This window comes from Erithacus rubecula, assembly GCF_903797595.1.
Source record: "Erithacus rubecula genome assembly, chromosome: Z".
NCBI lineage: Eukaryota > Metazoa > Chordata > Aves > Passeriformes > Muscicapidae > Erithacus > Erithacus rubecula.
In genome coordinates, this window is record NC_136661.1 from 19,747,919 (window position 1) to 19,765,273 (window position 17,355).

Below are 17,355 nucleotides of genomic sequence, written 5' to 3' on the forward strand. Positions count from 1 at the left end.
AATGGCAGATTTATTTACTCTCCCATTAAATTTTATGAATTAACTGTCTGTACACAAAAAACCATGGAGTATGGTAAGTGGTGAGAGAAGATGAGGAATATAAGAAAGAAAGAGAAGCTAGTCTGTCATAATTCTTACTGACTTTAAATAGCAGTTCCTGCCTAACATGGTGCAGAAGTGGTCTCTCCAGAGCCAGCTATAATTTCTATCCAGCCTTCTCTTTGCTCTGTAGAAACCCTCTGTAATTGTTCTTACTTTATCCATAATCCGCAAGTGAAGCAATTCTAGGGAAAATAGCCAAGGCATGAAAAGGAAGTTGATGGGAAGTGCAAGAGGATTGATACTGACTGTTTCTGACTGCCTAAGGGAAAAGTGACTCTGCAAAAATTCTTTTGTGGAGATGAAAAGTAACAGGATAATTGTTTCTGATCTGTTAATTGTAGCCTGAAGTAGGAGAGGATATGAAGACATATAGGGGTGCAGGACATGATGTTTCCCAGAGGGATTTTATATGCATGGGAGAGATGTGCAAAGAACATAATCTATGTAGACAATAATTTAAAAGAAGGATGTTATGAACTTCTTGAATGCCATGGCATTTTCACCTACATGTGATTTACAAAACATGAACTAAAGATGAGAAAATATCAGGAAACAACTTCATGGGGTGTGTAAGATTATAGAGAGTTATGCTTGAAAATTCTTAGCTACCAGTATCTTTAGATGAATGGCGTTTGTCTGTCTCATCCTTAGAAATCTAGAATAGCTCATTGAATTGAATGAATGCAGAAAGAGAGCGGTATTTGTATTTTTGGCTGACATTTTACGAATCTATTAAGGTGTCTCTGGGGTAATAAATCTCAGACTTGCTAGTATTTGCACTTATGCTTGGTGCCTTCTTCAGCAATTTTCTATGTATCAGGCTTGGCAATACAGAAAAAAAAATAATATTTTGCTATAAGGCTGTCACTGGCGATATTTGATGACTCCATTGGCTTAGCTAAGCTCGAATGCATAAAATAAAAGGTTGCTTTTTTTGTAGAAGATGAATAAATAACTTTATTCTTAGACTAAGTATCTCAGTGCAATCACAAATCAAGCTTTTGTGTCTTGAGGAGCAAGAATCTGGATTCTAATCTTTACTTGTGATTACTTCTTATTTTGCAGCGCTTATCAATCCGAAAGCCTGAAGACTCAACAGCCAAACAAAAAAAAGGAGACAATGTGAGGGAGAGGATCATCAAACGGGCTGCCTTAGAGTTTGAGGATGGAATGTATGGTATCCTTCAGCTCTTGCCATTGGGTCAAGTGATTGATGACTAGAATATGAAACCCATCTGGTTTGTTTAGAACAGGATGATTAACATGCTTATTGTTTTTACTGGACCCTGTGATTATCTCGGTTTATTAATACCCAATTGAAATAGAAGAGATGCTAAGACAAAAAATGCATGGAGTTTTTGTGTCCAGTGGCTTTGTAAGCAGTTGAATGTGTTGCAAAGATTTCTTGGAAAAGTCGGAAAAGAAACTATTTGTACTGTCAATTTTTTTACATGGTAAATGAATGCAATTAGACAGTCCAAGGCAAAATCATTCAGCACAAATCTAAGGTATCTAAGTAAAAATAAAAGTTGTTGTGAAGGGGACAGTTCTAATCTACTCTTGGTATAATAGTAATTTTTAGAAATTTACTTGTTTGCAATAAGTATTTCTGCCTTAACCACTTCTTTTCAGCTAATCTGGGTATTGGAATCCCATTGTTGGCCAGTAACTTCATCAGTCCAGACATAACTGTTCACTTACAGAGTGAAAATGGAGTCCTGGGTTTGGTAAGAATACATCTTTGTCAGTTATTACAGTGTTTTTATTTTGCTGTGGCTGGGTTTTATTTCCTGCCCACGTCCAACTTGATTATTATATTACTGGAAATATATATGCTTAATTATGTCATCATAATATTCTCACTGTGCTGCAGGGAAGTTTTTTAGGAAATGCTCATTTTATGATTATGGTACTACTTTGCTAAGGATGTCCTTAAGCACATGTGTTTCTGGACTCAAAACCATCAGAAATTTGCAAGACCAAGCACTGTGAACCTTAGCAAACATAATTTTAAATAAAGCTTAAAGGAAATATTACTTTTACTGTTGTATGGCTTTATGAGGTTGCAGTTATGACCTTTTTCTGAAAAATGTCTGTCATTTTGGTTAAGAACAAAAAGAAACCTAAATGAAACAAACCTCTTTCTTTATGATATTTAGTGATTTTAAGGTCCTTGAACAATATGTCCATCAGCCCTGATATGTTACTTGATATAAATTATGACTTGTAATATCAGGATTTTTTTTCTGATAAAATTAAAATTCTGTTTAAAAATGATTAAAAATGCATGTCTGCCATTATATGTTTTTTGTAATTAGCATTAGAAATAATATGGCAATTATTAATTGTATTTGAAAGGTATTTTATTATAAAGCTTGACATACGTCTGTATTGTTGTCAGGGTCCTTATCCACTTGAAAATGAAGTAGATCCAGATCTGATTAATGCAGGTAAATATTTTAAATAAGTTTAATTAATGGAAAATGAATAACCATGTTAATTTAAAAATTTTCTTTTGATACAGTATTTGAACCTAGACTCCTGTGTTATTTGATAATAAATATTAATGTAATTGTCTTTTAAGCTATAGTCTTCTACAGGGAGAGACTCTCTTCCAGGCCTATCAGTAAATTGCCAAATCATCTTTTTCAGAAGTGAGAATTGCTTTGTGCAGCCTGTAAGGGAATATGGGTTTGTTTTCCTGCCACTTTTCATTCACCTTGAGTCTTCTAGAAAATGGTTTTCAATGATTTATGGTTGGGACATGTTTTAAAACATCCTGTGTATAATGGCCTGGTTTGTTCGCAGCCAGGAATATAACTCATTTGCATTCAGAGTGGGAGTGGTAGCCAAGGCAGGGGGAAGGAGCTGCCCAGCTGGCACCTGGCACATGAGGATGCTGCTGTGGGTGGCTGCTTTTGCCACTTTTAACAGGGAATGACAGTTCTCACATGCTGTTGTTGCCCAGCTGTTTTGGGGCATTTCACCTCAGAAGATGCTATTCAATGTAAAAATGTAAGTTTCTTATGATTTAGTGCACCTGTTTGATCTCTATTTTTTTCATGGAAAAGTTGTGCCTGTGTACATTCTGTCTCCATGTAAAAATATACTTAAATATTTCACTGTGACAAACAGAAGTAGGCTTTGTAAGTCTGTTATTGATATTAATGGTATAGGTTATAGACTTGACATTTTAGACTTGTTTTATTTTCATATGGAAAATATATGCATTTAATTTTTTTTTTACAAGTATACACATGCATACAAACAAATACATGTATAGGTGTCTACATACATGTCTATACAGACAGTACCTTTCTCAATGGCTGTTAGCAAGTGCAATTAAACTGGAAAAGTCAAAGGAGATAAAGCACTGACATAAAATAATTTTAATTTAGTATCAGTCCAACAATTGTTTACTGACTTGAAACATTTGCTGCTTGGTTCAGCTAAATGATACTTATAATAGTGCTATGTAATTGCCTCTTTTAGTATATTTTAGTATATTTTAGTATATTTTAAATGTGGAGTTATTTGAGGCCATTTTCTGGTTTGAAATAAAAAAATATTTAAGAAATCAAGTCCAGCATTTCACCAATGTATATGCAATAGTTTCAAGAACTGCATGAAGGAATATGTCAGAGGAGTGACTGGAAAAAAAAAATATTTAGAAGAAAAAAATATTAAGAATGAAATTATATATGCACATTAGAACTTAAGTTTTAATATGGGTGTGTATGACCAATGAACATATTAACAGAATGACAATGGAAAAGTATCTAAGAACTTTTAAAATTCTCTGGAAAAGTTGTTCTTTAACATTCAAGATGATCTTGAATTGATGAAAAGATGATCTTAATAGCTGATAAATATTTTTAAGAGTTAATCTGGAAGGGATGAAGCTGACAGGTCAGAATGCAACATGAAAATTAGATTATTGTGGTAATGTTAATTCAGTGTTAAACATCTTCACATGTCCCTCTGAAACTGCAGTAAACAGGACATGGGATAGAAAGCATCAGACCTACCACCAAAATAATTGTTACTATAATTGCTGAAACATTCACATGGTTGGATTAGGACCATTCTATCTGCTTTCCAATTAAATTTGTAAAACCATGTGAAGAAAGCAAAAGCTAAATGGCAGAGCAGCAGAAATTAAACTTGTTCTCATTCATTAACTGGAATGATCCAGCCTTAGCCCCAAAGTCCAGTTTAAAGTTTTTAAAACATATTCCTGGTTTGGGCTTTTGCAAAATTTCTCTCTGCAATTGTAATTATGTTGCTCTGGTATGGTTTTTTTATGTTTGTCCCATTTTCCTAATGTCTCACATGAAGTATATCTTGACTGCAACTGAAAGGTAGACAACTGTATTACAGCAGAAATATTTAAAAGAACTGACCTCCTGAGAACATTGTAAGAAGTGAGTAATGTGGTGCTCTTTTTACATTATTATGGTCCTAAGGTCCTAAGCCTTTGTGTTTATCAGTACCTTGCCAGTTTATCCCAGGCTTCTCGCTCCATGTTGCTGCCTGCAAAACCTGTTTTCTCTCTCATTGCCTTGGGTGGGGGCCCTGTAGGGGAAGATAATTCAGTCTGTCTCAGCAGGTCTGGATGGTAGCACGATGAATTCTTGAGAAGTGTGCAAGACCATTTTATGACCTTAATTCTATACTATTCTATTTAATTTCCATACAAGTGGCATGAAATATACCTCAGAGGAGTTCAATTGCAATGCATATCTTAGATATTTATGTTAAGTTTCGTGCTCTGTTTCTTTCCCTTTTCCCTTTCTCTTAGTTAATATCTTTGTCTTTTTTCCTCTGTTTTCTGGAAACTGTTTAAATGATGTTCTCCTTTGTTGTTAACACTGTTTCTTCGTTATGTCAAATGTTGCTAACATATTTCAGTTTGTTTTTTTTCTCTCAAGTTTGCCATGCTTGTTTTATAATTTTGCCTTAATCTGTGTTTCTTCTGCCTTTTCAGAGGCACCCTGTGTAAATGTTTGTTGCTTAGACTGATTCAAAGAGCAGGCAGAAGAGGAAGAAAAGGGCTCTGAACAGTGCCAAAATAAGACACTTCCAGGTGTGCTCCATTGCTTGACTCAAGCATTGTTCAGAGAACAGTACAGCACATAGAAGCACATTTTCTCGTGCGCAGACTAGACCTGTCTTTTTTTTTTTTTTTGTATTTTTCATCATTAGAACTATAAACTCTTCAATCTGACCTGCTTGCTTTTCTTTGCAGCCTCTCTGTGTCCTGAAGACTTTATCTTTTTCTCTTTCAAAAGACATTTACTTCTCACTTTTTCTGTGAATGGAGTAGAAAGCTAAAGTCCATAGATATTTCATACACTCCAGTGTTCATGATGCCTGGAACTGCTGGTGGTCAAATAGCAGGCAATCCTATCATTAGAAACTCTAACAAACAGCTTCACAATTCAATAGGATTGATTAGGTTTACATGTGACGTAATAAGTGTAATCAGGTCTGTAGCTGTACTGAATCCAAAGGAATTTGATAAAATCCCTTATTTCTTGGTAAATAGCTATGACTTCATTTGTTAAAGAAACAAAATGTATCCTGTATCATATTTCTTTTACAGGTAAGGAGACAGTCACTGTTCTTCCAGGTTCTTCCTATTTCTCAAGTGATGAATCATTTGCAATGATAAGAGGGTATGTACCAACACTAACTCTGGTCTTTTTGAAACAGGAAAAGAATAAACTGTGTCAGTGGCTGAACTCATCAGTATTTCTTCCAAATGTGGTTAGCATTTAACAACCTGTGAAATTATCATGGATTTACTCAGTGATAGTTTACAGAGGGTTAGATTTTTATTGGAAATAAAAAACCACTGAGCTAATAGATACCATGGTAATGTTTGTGCCTACCACCACCTGGCCATCTGTAAACACATTTATAATGATGTTTTAACAACTATTTTTTGGTCATTTCCAAGTATCTAATCTGTACTTGCACTTAGGATATTTTCTTTGCTCAGCTTGCAACTGTGATCCTCATTCCACCTCCTTAATGGAAATTCAACGTCTGCACCTGTTTTTTGTTTGTTTTTTCAGAAAAGAGGTTGGAGGCAAACAAACACTAAATCCTAATGGCTCTGAAAAGATAATGGGTGCATGCAAATATGTTAAGAAGTGCACTAAAAAGTAGGAGTTCAGAGATGATTGACTGCACATGCAATTAACCAAACCAGACAAAAGTAGGAACATTTTTGAGGCTCAGTAGGCATAAAGAGACATTTGCATCAGTGATACATCTAGTGGGGGAAAAAACCCCAACTGCGTGTGTGACAAATGGTTGCTACCTTTGTCATATGCCACCATTTTTAAATTGATGTAATGAGAATGAACAAAAGCTTATTAAGATTTGTGGGCTGTTACTTAACATGATATGCTAATTGCACACTTTCTGTTACCAGAGGCCATGTTGACTTGACAATGCTTGGAGCTATGCAGGTGTCTAAGTACGGTGACCTGGCCAACTGGATGATTCCTGTAAGTAGGTTTTTGAACTACTGTCAGTGTACTCTTTTAGAATAACAAAAATGTAGCTGAGGACCAGGCAAAGGAAAAAGGGCAGAAGTAGAATGGGGGGTTGTGAAGCTAAAAGTATTAAAATAGAGGATATGTGTATTTTTTCTGCATATTGCCTGCGCCAAGCAATCCATTATCAAAAGTCAGCCTTTTAAAATCATGTTTGTGCATTGTGAAAAGCAAAATATTATTTAATAAGCCTTTGTTCCTGCCTTTTATGTCCATGCCTTCCCAATGTCACTTTTTTTTTTTTTTTTGCTGGGGACTGATGCTTTTTCTTGACAGTAACAACTTTTCTCTGGTTGTACCTGGAGCAGTGAGTTGAAGGAAAGTGTATACCAGCATGTAGTTGATAAAAAAATATAAAAAGAGCCTGCATTATTTTTCTGTGTTTCTGTCAAAAGATTGCAGCATTATTCTTTTAAATACTTGAAGAAAAAAGCAATAATAGTGCATTTAGCCAAACAGACCTTCAGGTTTCAGTGATAGAAATGTACGCTAACTCCAGCATTATTTAATCAGCTGATAACATGAAGTCATTCTTTGAACTTTATGTTCTAACATTAAACAACATTAGTAACTTTCATACTGTTGGCAACTTTGATATTTTCAATGGCTTTCAATATGGTGCTTTCAGATATGTTTTGTATCAGAGATGTCTAGAAGCAAATTTTCTTATTAGCCTTGTTTAAAGTAATGAGATATATTTAAGTAATTGAAAGTAATGAGATATATTTAACACTGCTTGAACAGTGTTAAAGGCCTTGGGAAGCTAAAAGATGATTAGAAGAGGACAAAAATGCAAATGCAGGTTCCTGTGTCTTGCAGAAGCTTTAGCTCCACCCAGCAGTCTGTGACTTCTACAGCAGACCTTTGAGAATGGAAGTCATGGATCAGTGACTGGAGCATAAGGTGCTCTTATTGAGAGGGGACAGAGTCTGACATGGGATCCATACAAGCAGATGTGGGAGAAAAGGTTATGTGAAGGGCTGGTCCAAGCATCTGTGTGAGTAATTGTGGGGAGTGCAAAGGCTTCTGGTTAGGTTGAAATGCACTTTTCGAGATCTGAACTATCAAAAGATGAAGACAGCATTTTGTACTAATAAAAAGATTCATTTACGCATGCATTTCTTGAAACATTGGAGCTAAGATTGATTGCAATCTTTCTCAAAATGGTGCAGATTTGCATGTTCTTCCCTCAATGCCTTATGTTCTCTAAAAGATACAATTTTAGTTTTGCATTCATATATATCGAGAGGTTTATTTTTTTATATCTGATATTGCTTATTTTGCCTGTGAATTGCCTCTCAGTTCTGTTCAAGCCCAAATTTATGAATAGCAGGTATGTTTTCAAAACAGGAAAGTATAAAATACAGCTTCCAATACTGTGACTTTTTGCTGCCTTTGAGATATACCTTGTTACTACATACTACAGTATACATCAGATGGATCCTCATAACTTTTTGCTGTCATCATTTTCCCCTTTTACTAATTTTTGTCTGTTTGCAAATTTCCTCTGCAGTGTGTTTGTATTTACTTGTGAGTAAATATGCCAGTGACACTTCATAAATCCAACCAGGAGCCTTTCCAAGCAGCAATAATTTCTCTTTTGTTACTTCTGTGAAGATCTGTTGGATGGATGATTCTTAATCTACTTTATTGATGTGTTACTACTATTCTACAGTACAGATTTTTTAAATGGGATTAACAGCCCATAGATATACAGGTCTTCCTGCTTTTCCTGTAAATAAGATGATATATTATTGTCAGTTAAATTTAATTAAGAGCAAGATGTGTTTCTTTTTTAGTCACAAGATTTGTGTGTGGGTGAAACAAAGATTGACTTTGCTGAAAACTCATAGTGTAAGGAAACTTCAAGCTCTATTTTGTTCTAACATTTTTCACTTTTCATTTGATTTTGGTTAAATATTTCTTATACATTGTAGCTTTTGGATTCTTGTATTGATGATATTTGCCATTATTTCAGAGGCAAATAATAGCTCTGTATGTTTTGAGCAAGTACCATTATGAAGCAGTCCTTTCTGTCCCATAAGAGCTTGATAACACTTGAGCCCTAGTGTGTGCATGTATGTGTTTACTTGCACTTATTATTAGGAAGTGAGCTGAGGAAGTCTCATTGCAGTAATTACTGCCCTTTCTTTGCTCTTATCTGCTGAGTTTTAATGGAGAGAAAAATCCCATGAGGAAAGGAAGAAGAGGGTGTGAATATTTTAAGCACATGCAGTAAACAATGCTGTTTGCTTAGGCAGAAGTTACTTCCTAAATACTGGCATTTATTGGTAATTTTATTCCATTAAGCACTACTACATAATGGCTCTTTGTCTTCCTTACTTTGGTATTTCTCCAGCTAACAAGAGGGTTTCTGAGGAGGGAAAGGAGAAGGAGGCAAATTTCTGTGAATCGCCTGGGAACAGAATGCAGTTGTGACAAGCTGGCCAAGAGAGATTTTAAGAGAAACACAGGGTTCATGATCATGGAGTAGGGCAGATAAGACAGAACAGATAATCCATGGCTGCTGGTTGCTGCTGAATGGAGCCATATTTCATTTCATGGGGGCAGGACACTTGTGACCTGTCTGTGTGTCTCAGTATCCAAAATATTTATGCTGCCAGCAGGGTGGCTTCCCAGCAGGTACAGAGTGGCAGCATTAGTTGTCTCACATGTTTTCAAAAGTTGTGGGCTTGACTGCACATATCCCTGCATGTACTTGCTTTGTTTCAGTTCTTTTCAACTACTGTCTTTTTGAAACCCTGAGAATAGAAGCATTTGTGGAACAGTTTCTGCTGCCCTTCTGCAAGGGCACTAGTTTGCTGTGGAGTACTACATCTGCAGCTTGCACAAAATAGTGCTTTATTTTCCCCATCCTTCCTAAAAGAAGGCACATAACCATGATTGATATTGTGATGTGTGTCAGAGGCTGAGCATAGATCAGAACAAAATATCAGAACTTCTGCCATGTTCCCCTGTGACCAGGACCAGGACCTGTCTTTTTCATAGGCATTTCTGAACAACCCATAACATTAAACAACCCTAATATAACTACTGATGCAGCTGATACACTGTACCAGCAGAAAAAGTATTGAAACAATAGTGGAGGGCCCCAGCAGCTGGAAGTTGATGAATTTGAAAGCACAAAATGGATGAAATGTTCATGGCATCAAATTTCACTAGGCAGAAACTTCTTGCAGGGGAAAAATATGTAGTAAATCATTAATAAGAAGGTAGCATACTTAGGAGGACTACAAAGATGTCATGAGGTCAAGTAGGATGAGTATCAAAAGAGCCAAAGTCCAACTTAATTTGGCTACTGCTATAGAAGACAGTAAAAAGTCCTTCTATCAATACATCAATAACAAAAGAAGGGCTAAGGAACTTCTCCATCCTTCATTGGAAGCAGAGAGAATCATAGTGACAAAAGACATGGAAAAGTCTTGCCTTAGTCTTTTATGTTACCCAGATACTGAGCCCTCTCAGCTGGAAAGCAGGTGCAGGGAGCAGAATAAAGCCTCCACACTTCAGGGGAACTGGTCACTGACCTGCCACACTACATAGACAAGCATGTCTATGGGACCAGATGGGACCCACCCCAAGGTACTAAGGGACCTGGTGAATGTGCTCACTGAGACACTTCCTGTAATTTTCCAGCAGTCCTGGTTAACCTGGGAGGTCCCAATGACTGGAGATTGGCAGGTGTGATGCCTGTCTACGAAAGGGCCAGAAGGAGGATTGAGGGAACTGCAGGTCTGTCAGCCTGACCTCAGTGTCAGGGAAGATCATGGAATACTGAGTGCCATCACTCAGGGCATACAGGACAACCAGGGGATCAGACTGTTGGGTTTAGGAAAGGCACCTTGAGACACCAATCTTCCATGACAGGGTGTCCAGCTTAGTGTAGGGTGGAAGGGCTGTGTATGTTGTCTACCTGGACTTCGGTAAAGCTTTTGACATTACTTCCCACAACATTCTTCTGGACAAACTGGCTGCTCATGGCTTGGATAGGGGGATAGTTGGCTGGGTAAAGAGTGGTGGGTGGTTGGGTCCAGGGAGTGGTGCTCAATAGTGTTACATCCATCTGGAGCCGGTCCTGGTAGAGCTCCTCAGGGCTCAGTACTGCCCTGATTAATATCTTTATTGGTGGTCTGGATGAGAGCACTGAGTGCACCCTCAGTGAGTTTGCAGGTAACACCGAGCTGTGTTGGAATGTTGATCTGCTGTTGGGCAGGAAGGCTCTGCAGAGGGATCTGCACAGGCTGGATCATGGCTGAGGCCAATGGTGTGAGGTTCAACAGTGCCAAGTGCCAGGTCCTGCCCTTGGGATCACAACAACCCCAGGCAGTGCCACAGGCTGGGACAGAAATGTAGGAAAGCTGCCCAGATCTGGAAAGACTTTGCAGTGCTGGAGCATGTCCACAAAAGGGCGACAGAACTTGGGAAGGGTCTGGAGCACAAATTTTGTGAGGAGCAGCTGAGGGAGCTGGGGGTGTTTAGCCTGGAAATAAGGAGACTCCAGGATCACCTTACCACTCTCTACAGTTCCCTGAAAATTCCCAAGTGGAATCAGCCTTTTCTCCCAACAATTGACAGTACAAAGGGAAACCGCCTCAAGTTTTTTCAGGGCAGGTTTAGATTGGATAATAGGAACACTTTTTCTCACCAGAAAGATTGTCAAGCATTGGACTATATTCTCCAGGGAAGTGGTGGAGTCAGCATCACTGGAGGTATTTAGGAGATGTGTAGATATAGCACTTAGTACCCACCATCAAAGAGGACTGAGGACTGGTGAATAAACTGAATTTATGTAAGTTCACAAGGGCAGACAGCATATATCCAAAGGTGAAAAAGAAGCTGGCTGTTTCCTAAAGCAGCAGGCTCAGAGCCTGGAGTCTAGAAGTTAACATGCAGCAGCCTCAGAGATGATACAGGACCCGACTATTTAGCATGCCTATTCTTTACAAACAATACAAAAAAACCAAAAACTTTAGCTTTGTATATTCTTCAACTGGAGTCTAAAATTCATGTTTAGATTGCTAAGGGAGTGCATTTAGTTAGCACTAAGAGAAGAAGAGAGTGATGTAATTTGTGCAGGAAGTGCAGTTTGGATACATAAATCTGTATCATTCTTTGGAAAAAATAACCTTGTATTTTAGATTCAGAAGTGTGAGATTTCAATGCTCTAACACAGACTAGCCAAACCAAAAGGATTAAAACATTAAGAATTAAATAATATTAAAAAAAATCTAAGCTTTATCAAAGAAGATTATCTGAAAAGAAGAATTTACAAAGCTCATTCAAATTCAAAAATAAATCTTTTAATTTACAGTCCTTAGAGCTTAGTATTACCTAAGGCATTAGGAATATAATTTTATATGTTATTGGTAGTTTTGGTACAGAGCTTCAAAGTACACATTTTGCACAGTTTTGGACACTTTAACCTCATTAGTAAAGACATTTTTAATGTAAAGATAAATTGGCAGAGACCAGCCTGCTCTGTGTCTGCATGAGGGTTTTATTTTTGCCTTTAACTATTTGTAGTGCCAAACCTGGCTCCATACCAGGAGTTTTTCTTATACAGAAATTGCAATTTTTAATGATGGAAGAAGAAAGGACATGTGACCCTGAATGCATCCCTGAATGCCTGAGAGCACTCTAGGTCTTCTCTGAGGAGCCCTAGTGCAGCCTGTTTGTCACTTTGCTTGAGTAGGAGTGTCTTTGCACAAGGCATATTTTAATTTTGAATCCAGACACATTGTCAATTTACTTTCCTAGTATATCTGTGGCACTGAGTGCATAAAACTCAGTGTTTCATTTCAAGCTGTACAACATTGCAAGAAAAGTATTTTACCTATTAGCTAGCAAATGTGTGAAGGACTACAAATGGACTAAAATCTGTATGAATAGAAAACATGCAGGTTGAATATGCCAAATTTGTGGGTTTCTCTCAGTAGTAATATCAGGTTGTCTGATGTCTAGGACATGAGTAGAGCTACATCAGTACTTCAACAGAGGAGAAGGATGGGACTTGCAGTTACCCAGAGTCCTCTTGGAAATCTACTTTTCAGTGGGTCATTGGTTTAGTATGAAGATGTATTAGGTTTTTGTAGATACACATCTTGAAATTACGCCTACAGTACTGTATCAGCTTACTGCTTATCTCCCAAAAAACATGTGCCTGAAAGCCCTGCAGAGCCTTTGGAAAACAACATTATCACTATTGCTAAAGTTCTCCATCCAAAGAGAAAAAACTGACTGTATTGTGTTGGCACTACTTCTTCCATCTTTTTGAGGACTTTTTCTATCAATTTTCTTAATGTTTATTTCTCTTCAGACTGCATGGAAGTAATGTAGGACCTCCCTATAGGTATTTTATTCATACTCTTAAATTTTCAGTGTGGGAAGAGTGGCAGCTCTGCTTTCTGTACAGTGAGAGCAGCTGAAGAAATTATGCCTGTCTCAAAAATACAAGCATATGTCAAAGGACTTCTGATCTGTGGGTTAGTGGTGAGAACTGTTACTACGATATGGAACCATCACTTTCAAGTGAGACTAGTATTATGCTGGCAGTAAAATTTAATTATTGCATGCTTTGCTGTGTGTTTTGGAAATGGTATGCAGAGGTAAATGGACAGCTTAATTGTCCCATTATGCTGAAATAACATTCATCACTGTAAAGCAAATCCATTTCAATGAAGCATGTCACAGACTGTTTTGCATTGCTCCTAAGATGCAGCATCTCAGTGTATTCATTTGAATTTTACTCTGTCATTCAAATTTGTTGCCAATGGTTATTTCAAGTTAGGTTTATGGGAGAATAAAGGAATGATATTTGCCCAACTTTTCCTGCACGTGTTTCATGCAGCCCTAATTTTCTGATTATGGAAAATAAAAATATTAATATAGTTAGTGCACAGATTTATGTATGTTAAATTTTAGGAAGAGTTATTATTACATTTTTGCAAGAAAAAGAAGTAATTCAAGAGCTAATACTTCATTCTTTCAAAAATTAAATTTACCTTTTAATTTTACTTTTCAGTGTATCTTTGTATATGTCCTGGGAGACACACTTTTTTCAAACCAGGTTAACTTTTTCAAAACCAGGCCACTTCTCGTATGGTTAAACTATACAATAGTGGTTTTTTTTGTGTCTTAAAAAAATAATTTACCATGTTGTGTATGTAAAGTGTGCTACTTTTGTTGTGTTCTGCCAGTATTAACCTTTTGGTTTTTTGTTGTTGCATTACCCACACTTCTGATTGAAAAATCCTGTTAATGACTTCTCACTGTTTTTTTTTTCTCAGAGTAAAATCTAATCTAGCTGTCCTAGTTGACAGTATAATTACAATAATTCTGTAAGTGGGACATATGTAAGGACATAAAATCAGTGTAAAATGGAATAAGGAAGTAAAGTTCAGAATACTTCAGCTTTATCTATGTTTTTGATGCAATCGTCATGCAGTCTTTTTCACTGGAAAAATGGAAAGTGAAATCCAGAAGAGTTGTAACATTCATTTTAGAATCAAGTATAAATATACCTGTCCTTTAAATACAGGACAGGACTGTTATCAAGGGGCAAAGGAGACACCTACCATTTTATGAAGTTAGTAGATTTATACATCTTGAGGTTTTTTTTAATTGGTGTAATTGTTTTAATTTGTTTTAGTTTAAATTTTAATTGTTATAATTAACTATTATGTAATTGTTGTAATTAATTATTGTAACCTTTTTGTAATTGTTTTTTGGAGTTCTTTTGTTTTGGGATTTTTTTGGTGTTGTTTTTTTTTCCAAAACAAAGATTTGAGCTACCATGCAGTTTCCCAAACAGACCAGGTGTAACCCCACAACCACTGATGAGATTGTTAGATATGGATCTGAGGAGCTCCTTCACTGTTTTGGGTTGTTTGATGCTGACACGTCTGTGCTGGCAGACAGTGCCTGTGCAGAGAAGGAGAGCTGTGTGACCCACGTGTGTTAGCAGTATGCAGAGAGGGGCAGAGCAGAGACCTTTGAAGGGGCCTCAGTTTATCCTTTTGACTGCAGCATTAGCACAGCTGATGGTTGTGAGGCAGTACCTTGTATCCTCTGCATTATCTTCACTTCTGCTTTGAAGAAGCTCACAATGTGAAGCTCACATTATTCCAGTTGCTCTGAATTTTAGTGTCTGTCCCTGGCATGATGCAGTAACTTCCTTTCACAATGATGCCTTTCATACCTTTTTTCCTTTCATACCTGATGCCTTGTCTATGTCTGTGACCATGAGAGACAATGCTGACACCTCTGAATTCTTTGCTGTCTCATCCTAGGCATCTTGATCACAGTGTTCAGGGGGATGCCTGAAAATTGAGGTGTAACAGGAAGCTTGCAGTTTAAACTAGCACCTGTTATCTTCTGTAAGGCTTTTTGAAACAGCAGTTTCACTGACTTTGAGCATAGTGTAAAAACACACATATTGTTTTATCTAATGGAAGGAAAGAGAAATTTCAGACTGAATGCTGTTTATAGTATTTGTTTAGTACAATATTAGGGCTGGGAACATAGTCAAGGACCCTTAGGAGGGAAGTGGCTTGATTCCTTTCCAAGCAGGTGCACATTTTCACCTTGCTTGTGCTTTGATGTTCAGTTTTAAATGGAATTATTCAAGATGCATTTACCACTGACAAGTTTTCATTGTTTTTTGAACTCATCATTATCATCTGCTCTGCTGTACTGTTGATGTAAAAGCTGTTTGTCTCAAAAGATCATGTTATTTTAACAAGCATAACAGTCCAGGTGCATTTTTCATATGATGTTGGGAGTAGTTATAAAATACAGTTACAGAAGAAAAGTCCATGCCCCGGGAGTATTGAGGAAGGTTTTAAGGCACCAGCATGTATTCAACACCTTAATAATATTAGAAAGCTCCAGAATTTTTCTTTGTTTCCTCAGCTATCTCTTCTTTATCTCTTTATCTGCTTGGATTTTCATATAAATTGTTTCCTACTTGCTATATCACCTTTATAGATTGCTTGAAATACTAGAATATTAGAAATATCAGAATAATATTAGAAATATTATAATATTATTAGAAATATATTATTAGAAATAATATTATAAAGCTCCGGAATTTTTCTCTTTTTTCTCAGCTATCTCTATCTCTTTATCTGCTTGGATTTTCTTATAAATAGTTTCCTGCTTGCTTTAGCACCTTTATTGATGGCGTGAAATGCCATTTAGGCAAAACGTTATATTCTCTTGAAAAATATCTTGACTGTCTGGCCCACATTGGAGTACTCACAAGTTTCCACTGGAACACCAGGTTCTCTTGGATGCCACATGTGACCAAAAAGCCATGAAGGTTCCTGTTTAGGAATTACCATTAGGCTGAATTAATTCCTCTTTGTTGTATTTTGACCACTCAAATAATGGTCAGATATAAACACATTAAATGAGAAAATACATACCCTTCTCTCATATTTTCTTGAAGATACCCCATTACCACAATAACAAAATAATTAATTTTGCAATAAGTAGGCATTGTAAGAAATTCCACTAGTACTGTGTGGGTTTATGACCTACACAAAGAAGCAGGAGAGCTGAAGATCTCAATTTAGAATACCCACAGCATCAGGTCTGAAATTTCTATGTCTTGCACTCCAGTATTATTTGGACTGAGATTTAGAAAAAACTGCTGATGAAAGCACAATGGGAAAAGGAGAATTCCCACCTTGTATTGTAACTGAGAAGTTGCAAGGAAATTGTCAGCTTGTGTCTGCTCTCGATCCAGCTACCTGTATAAATAACTGCCAACACTGGACCTCTCAGAAGTGCATGGCTAATTCAAAAATCTTTTATTCTTACTTCAAGCTCTGTCTGATAAAATGGATTTATAACAGTGCTTCAAATTACCAGTGCTCTACCACCACAGTGTCTTTCGTTCTGAAAGGCTTCCTAAGCTTGCAGCACCATTGTAATTAAGAACTAACAAAAATAATCTTAAATAAATGAATGGAGGGAGCAGGGTTAGGCAAAAATAAGCAGAAATTCTTTTTGAAATCACCTTTTAGTCTTGAATATTTTGATTCAAATTTAGCATTCAGCTGTCCCCTTTTCCAGTATGATGTGGGAAAAATGCAGGCTGTGGTAGTTTAGAAGATGCACTGTGAGTAATGTAAGTCTCTTATGCTTTGGATATTACTCAAAAACAAAACATATAATTACTTGGCTAGTTGCATTTAACGCTGAATTGATTTTCTTTACCAGCAACCACCCCATAGTGATGAATATGTTTTCCTAAATAGGAGGAGCAGATGGAACAATTTAAAATCCCTAAGTCCTTCTCTTCAGCTTGCATTTTCCTCTTCACACAAAAGGGACCGTGTCCCTTCTCACAGTTTGTATGACAGCTTCTTCAGCAGTACATTTGTTTTTGACCTTCACCAGCTCTTAGTTCCTCCGGAATTCACTTGTTGCTGTAAGTCTTTTGTAGTTAATAGAATGAAAAGGCCTGGAAAATGAGCTAATGGCATTGTCAGGATAGATGTATTGATAGCCTGATTGTCAATGCAAACATATTCTGAGTTACTGTGGAGATAATATGTCATCTGCAGCTACTCTGCATTATCTTGTCATGGGGTTTCTGGCATGCAGGTTAGGGGTCACTGCAGTCTCTGTGAGAGCTGTGTTTTTCCAGGCAGGATGGAGA

At 36.9% G+C, this 17,355-nt stretch overlaps 1 protein-coding gene across 1 annotated transcript in view; it reads left to right on the forward strand.

The window, feature by feature from the left end:
• The window catches only part of OXCT1 (3-oxoacid CoA-transferase 1), an 84,816-nt gene that overhangs the window by 46,597 nt on the left and 20,864 nt on the right, over positions 1 to 17,355 (forward strand). Inside the window, exons 9-13 of the mRNA XM_079330310.1 lie at positions 1,168 to 1,279; positions 1,735 to 1,829; positions 2,504 to 2,552; positions 5,708 to 5,780; positions 6,545 to 6,620. Coding sequence (XP_079186436.1) covers positions 1,168 to 1,279; positions 1,735 to 1,829; positions 2,504 to 2,552; positions 5,708 to 5,780; positions 6,545 to 6,620 — 405 coding nt within the window. The remainder of the gene's footprint in view (positions 1 to 1,167; positions 1,280 to 1,734; positions 1,830 to 2,503; positions 2,553 to 5,707; positions 5,781 to 6,544; positions 6,621 to 17,355) is intronic.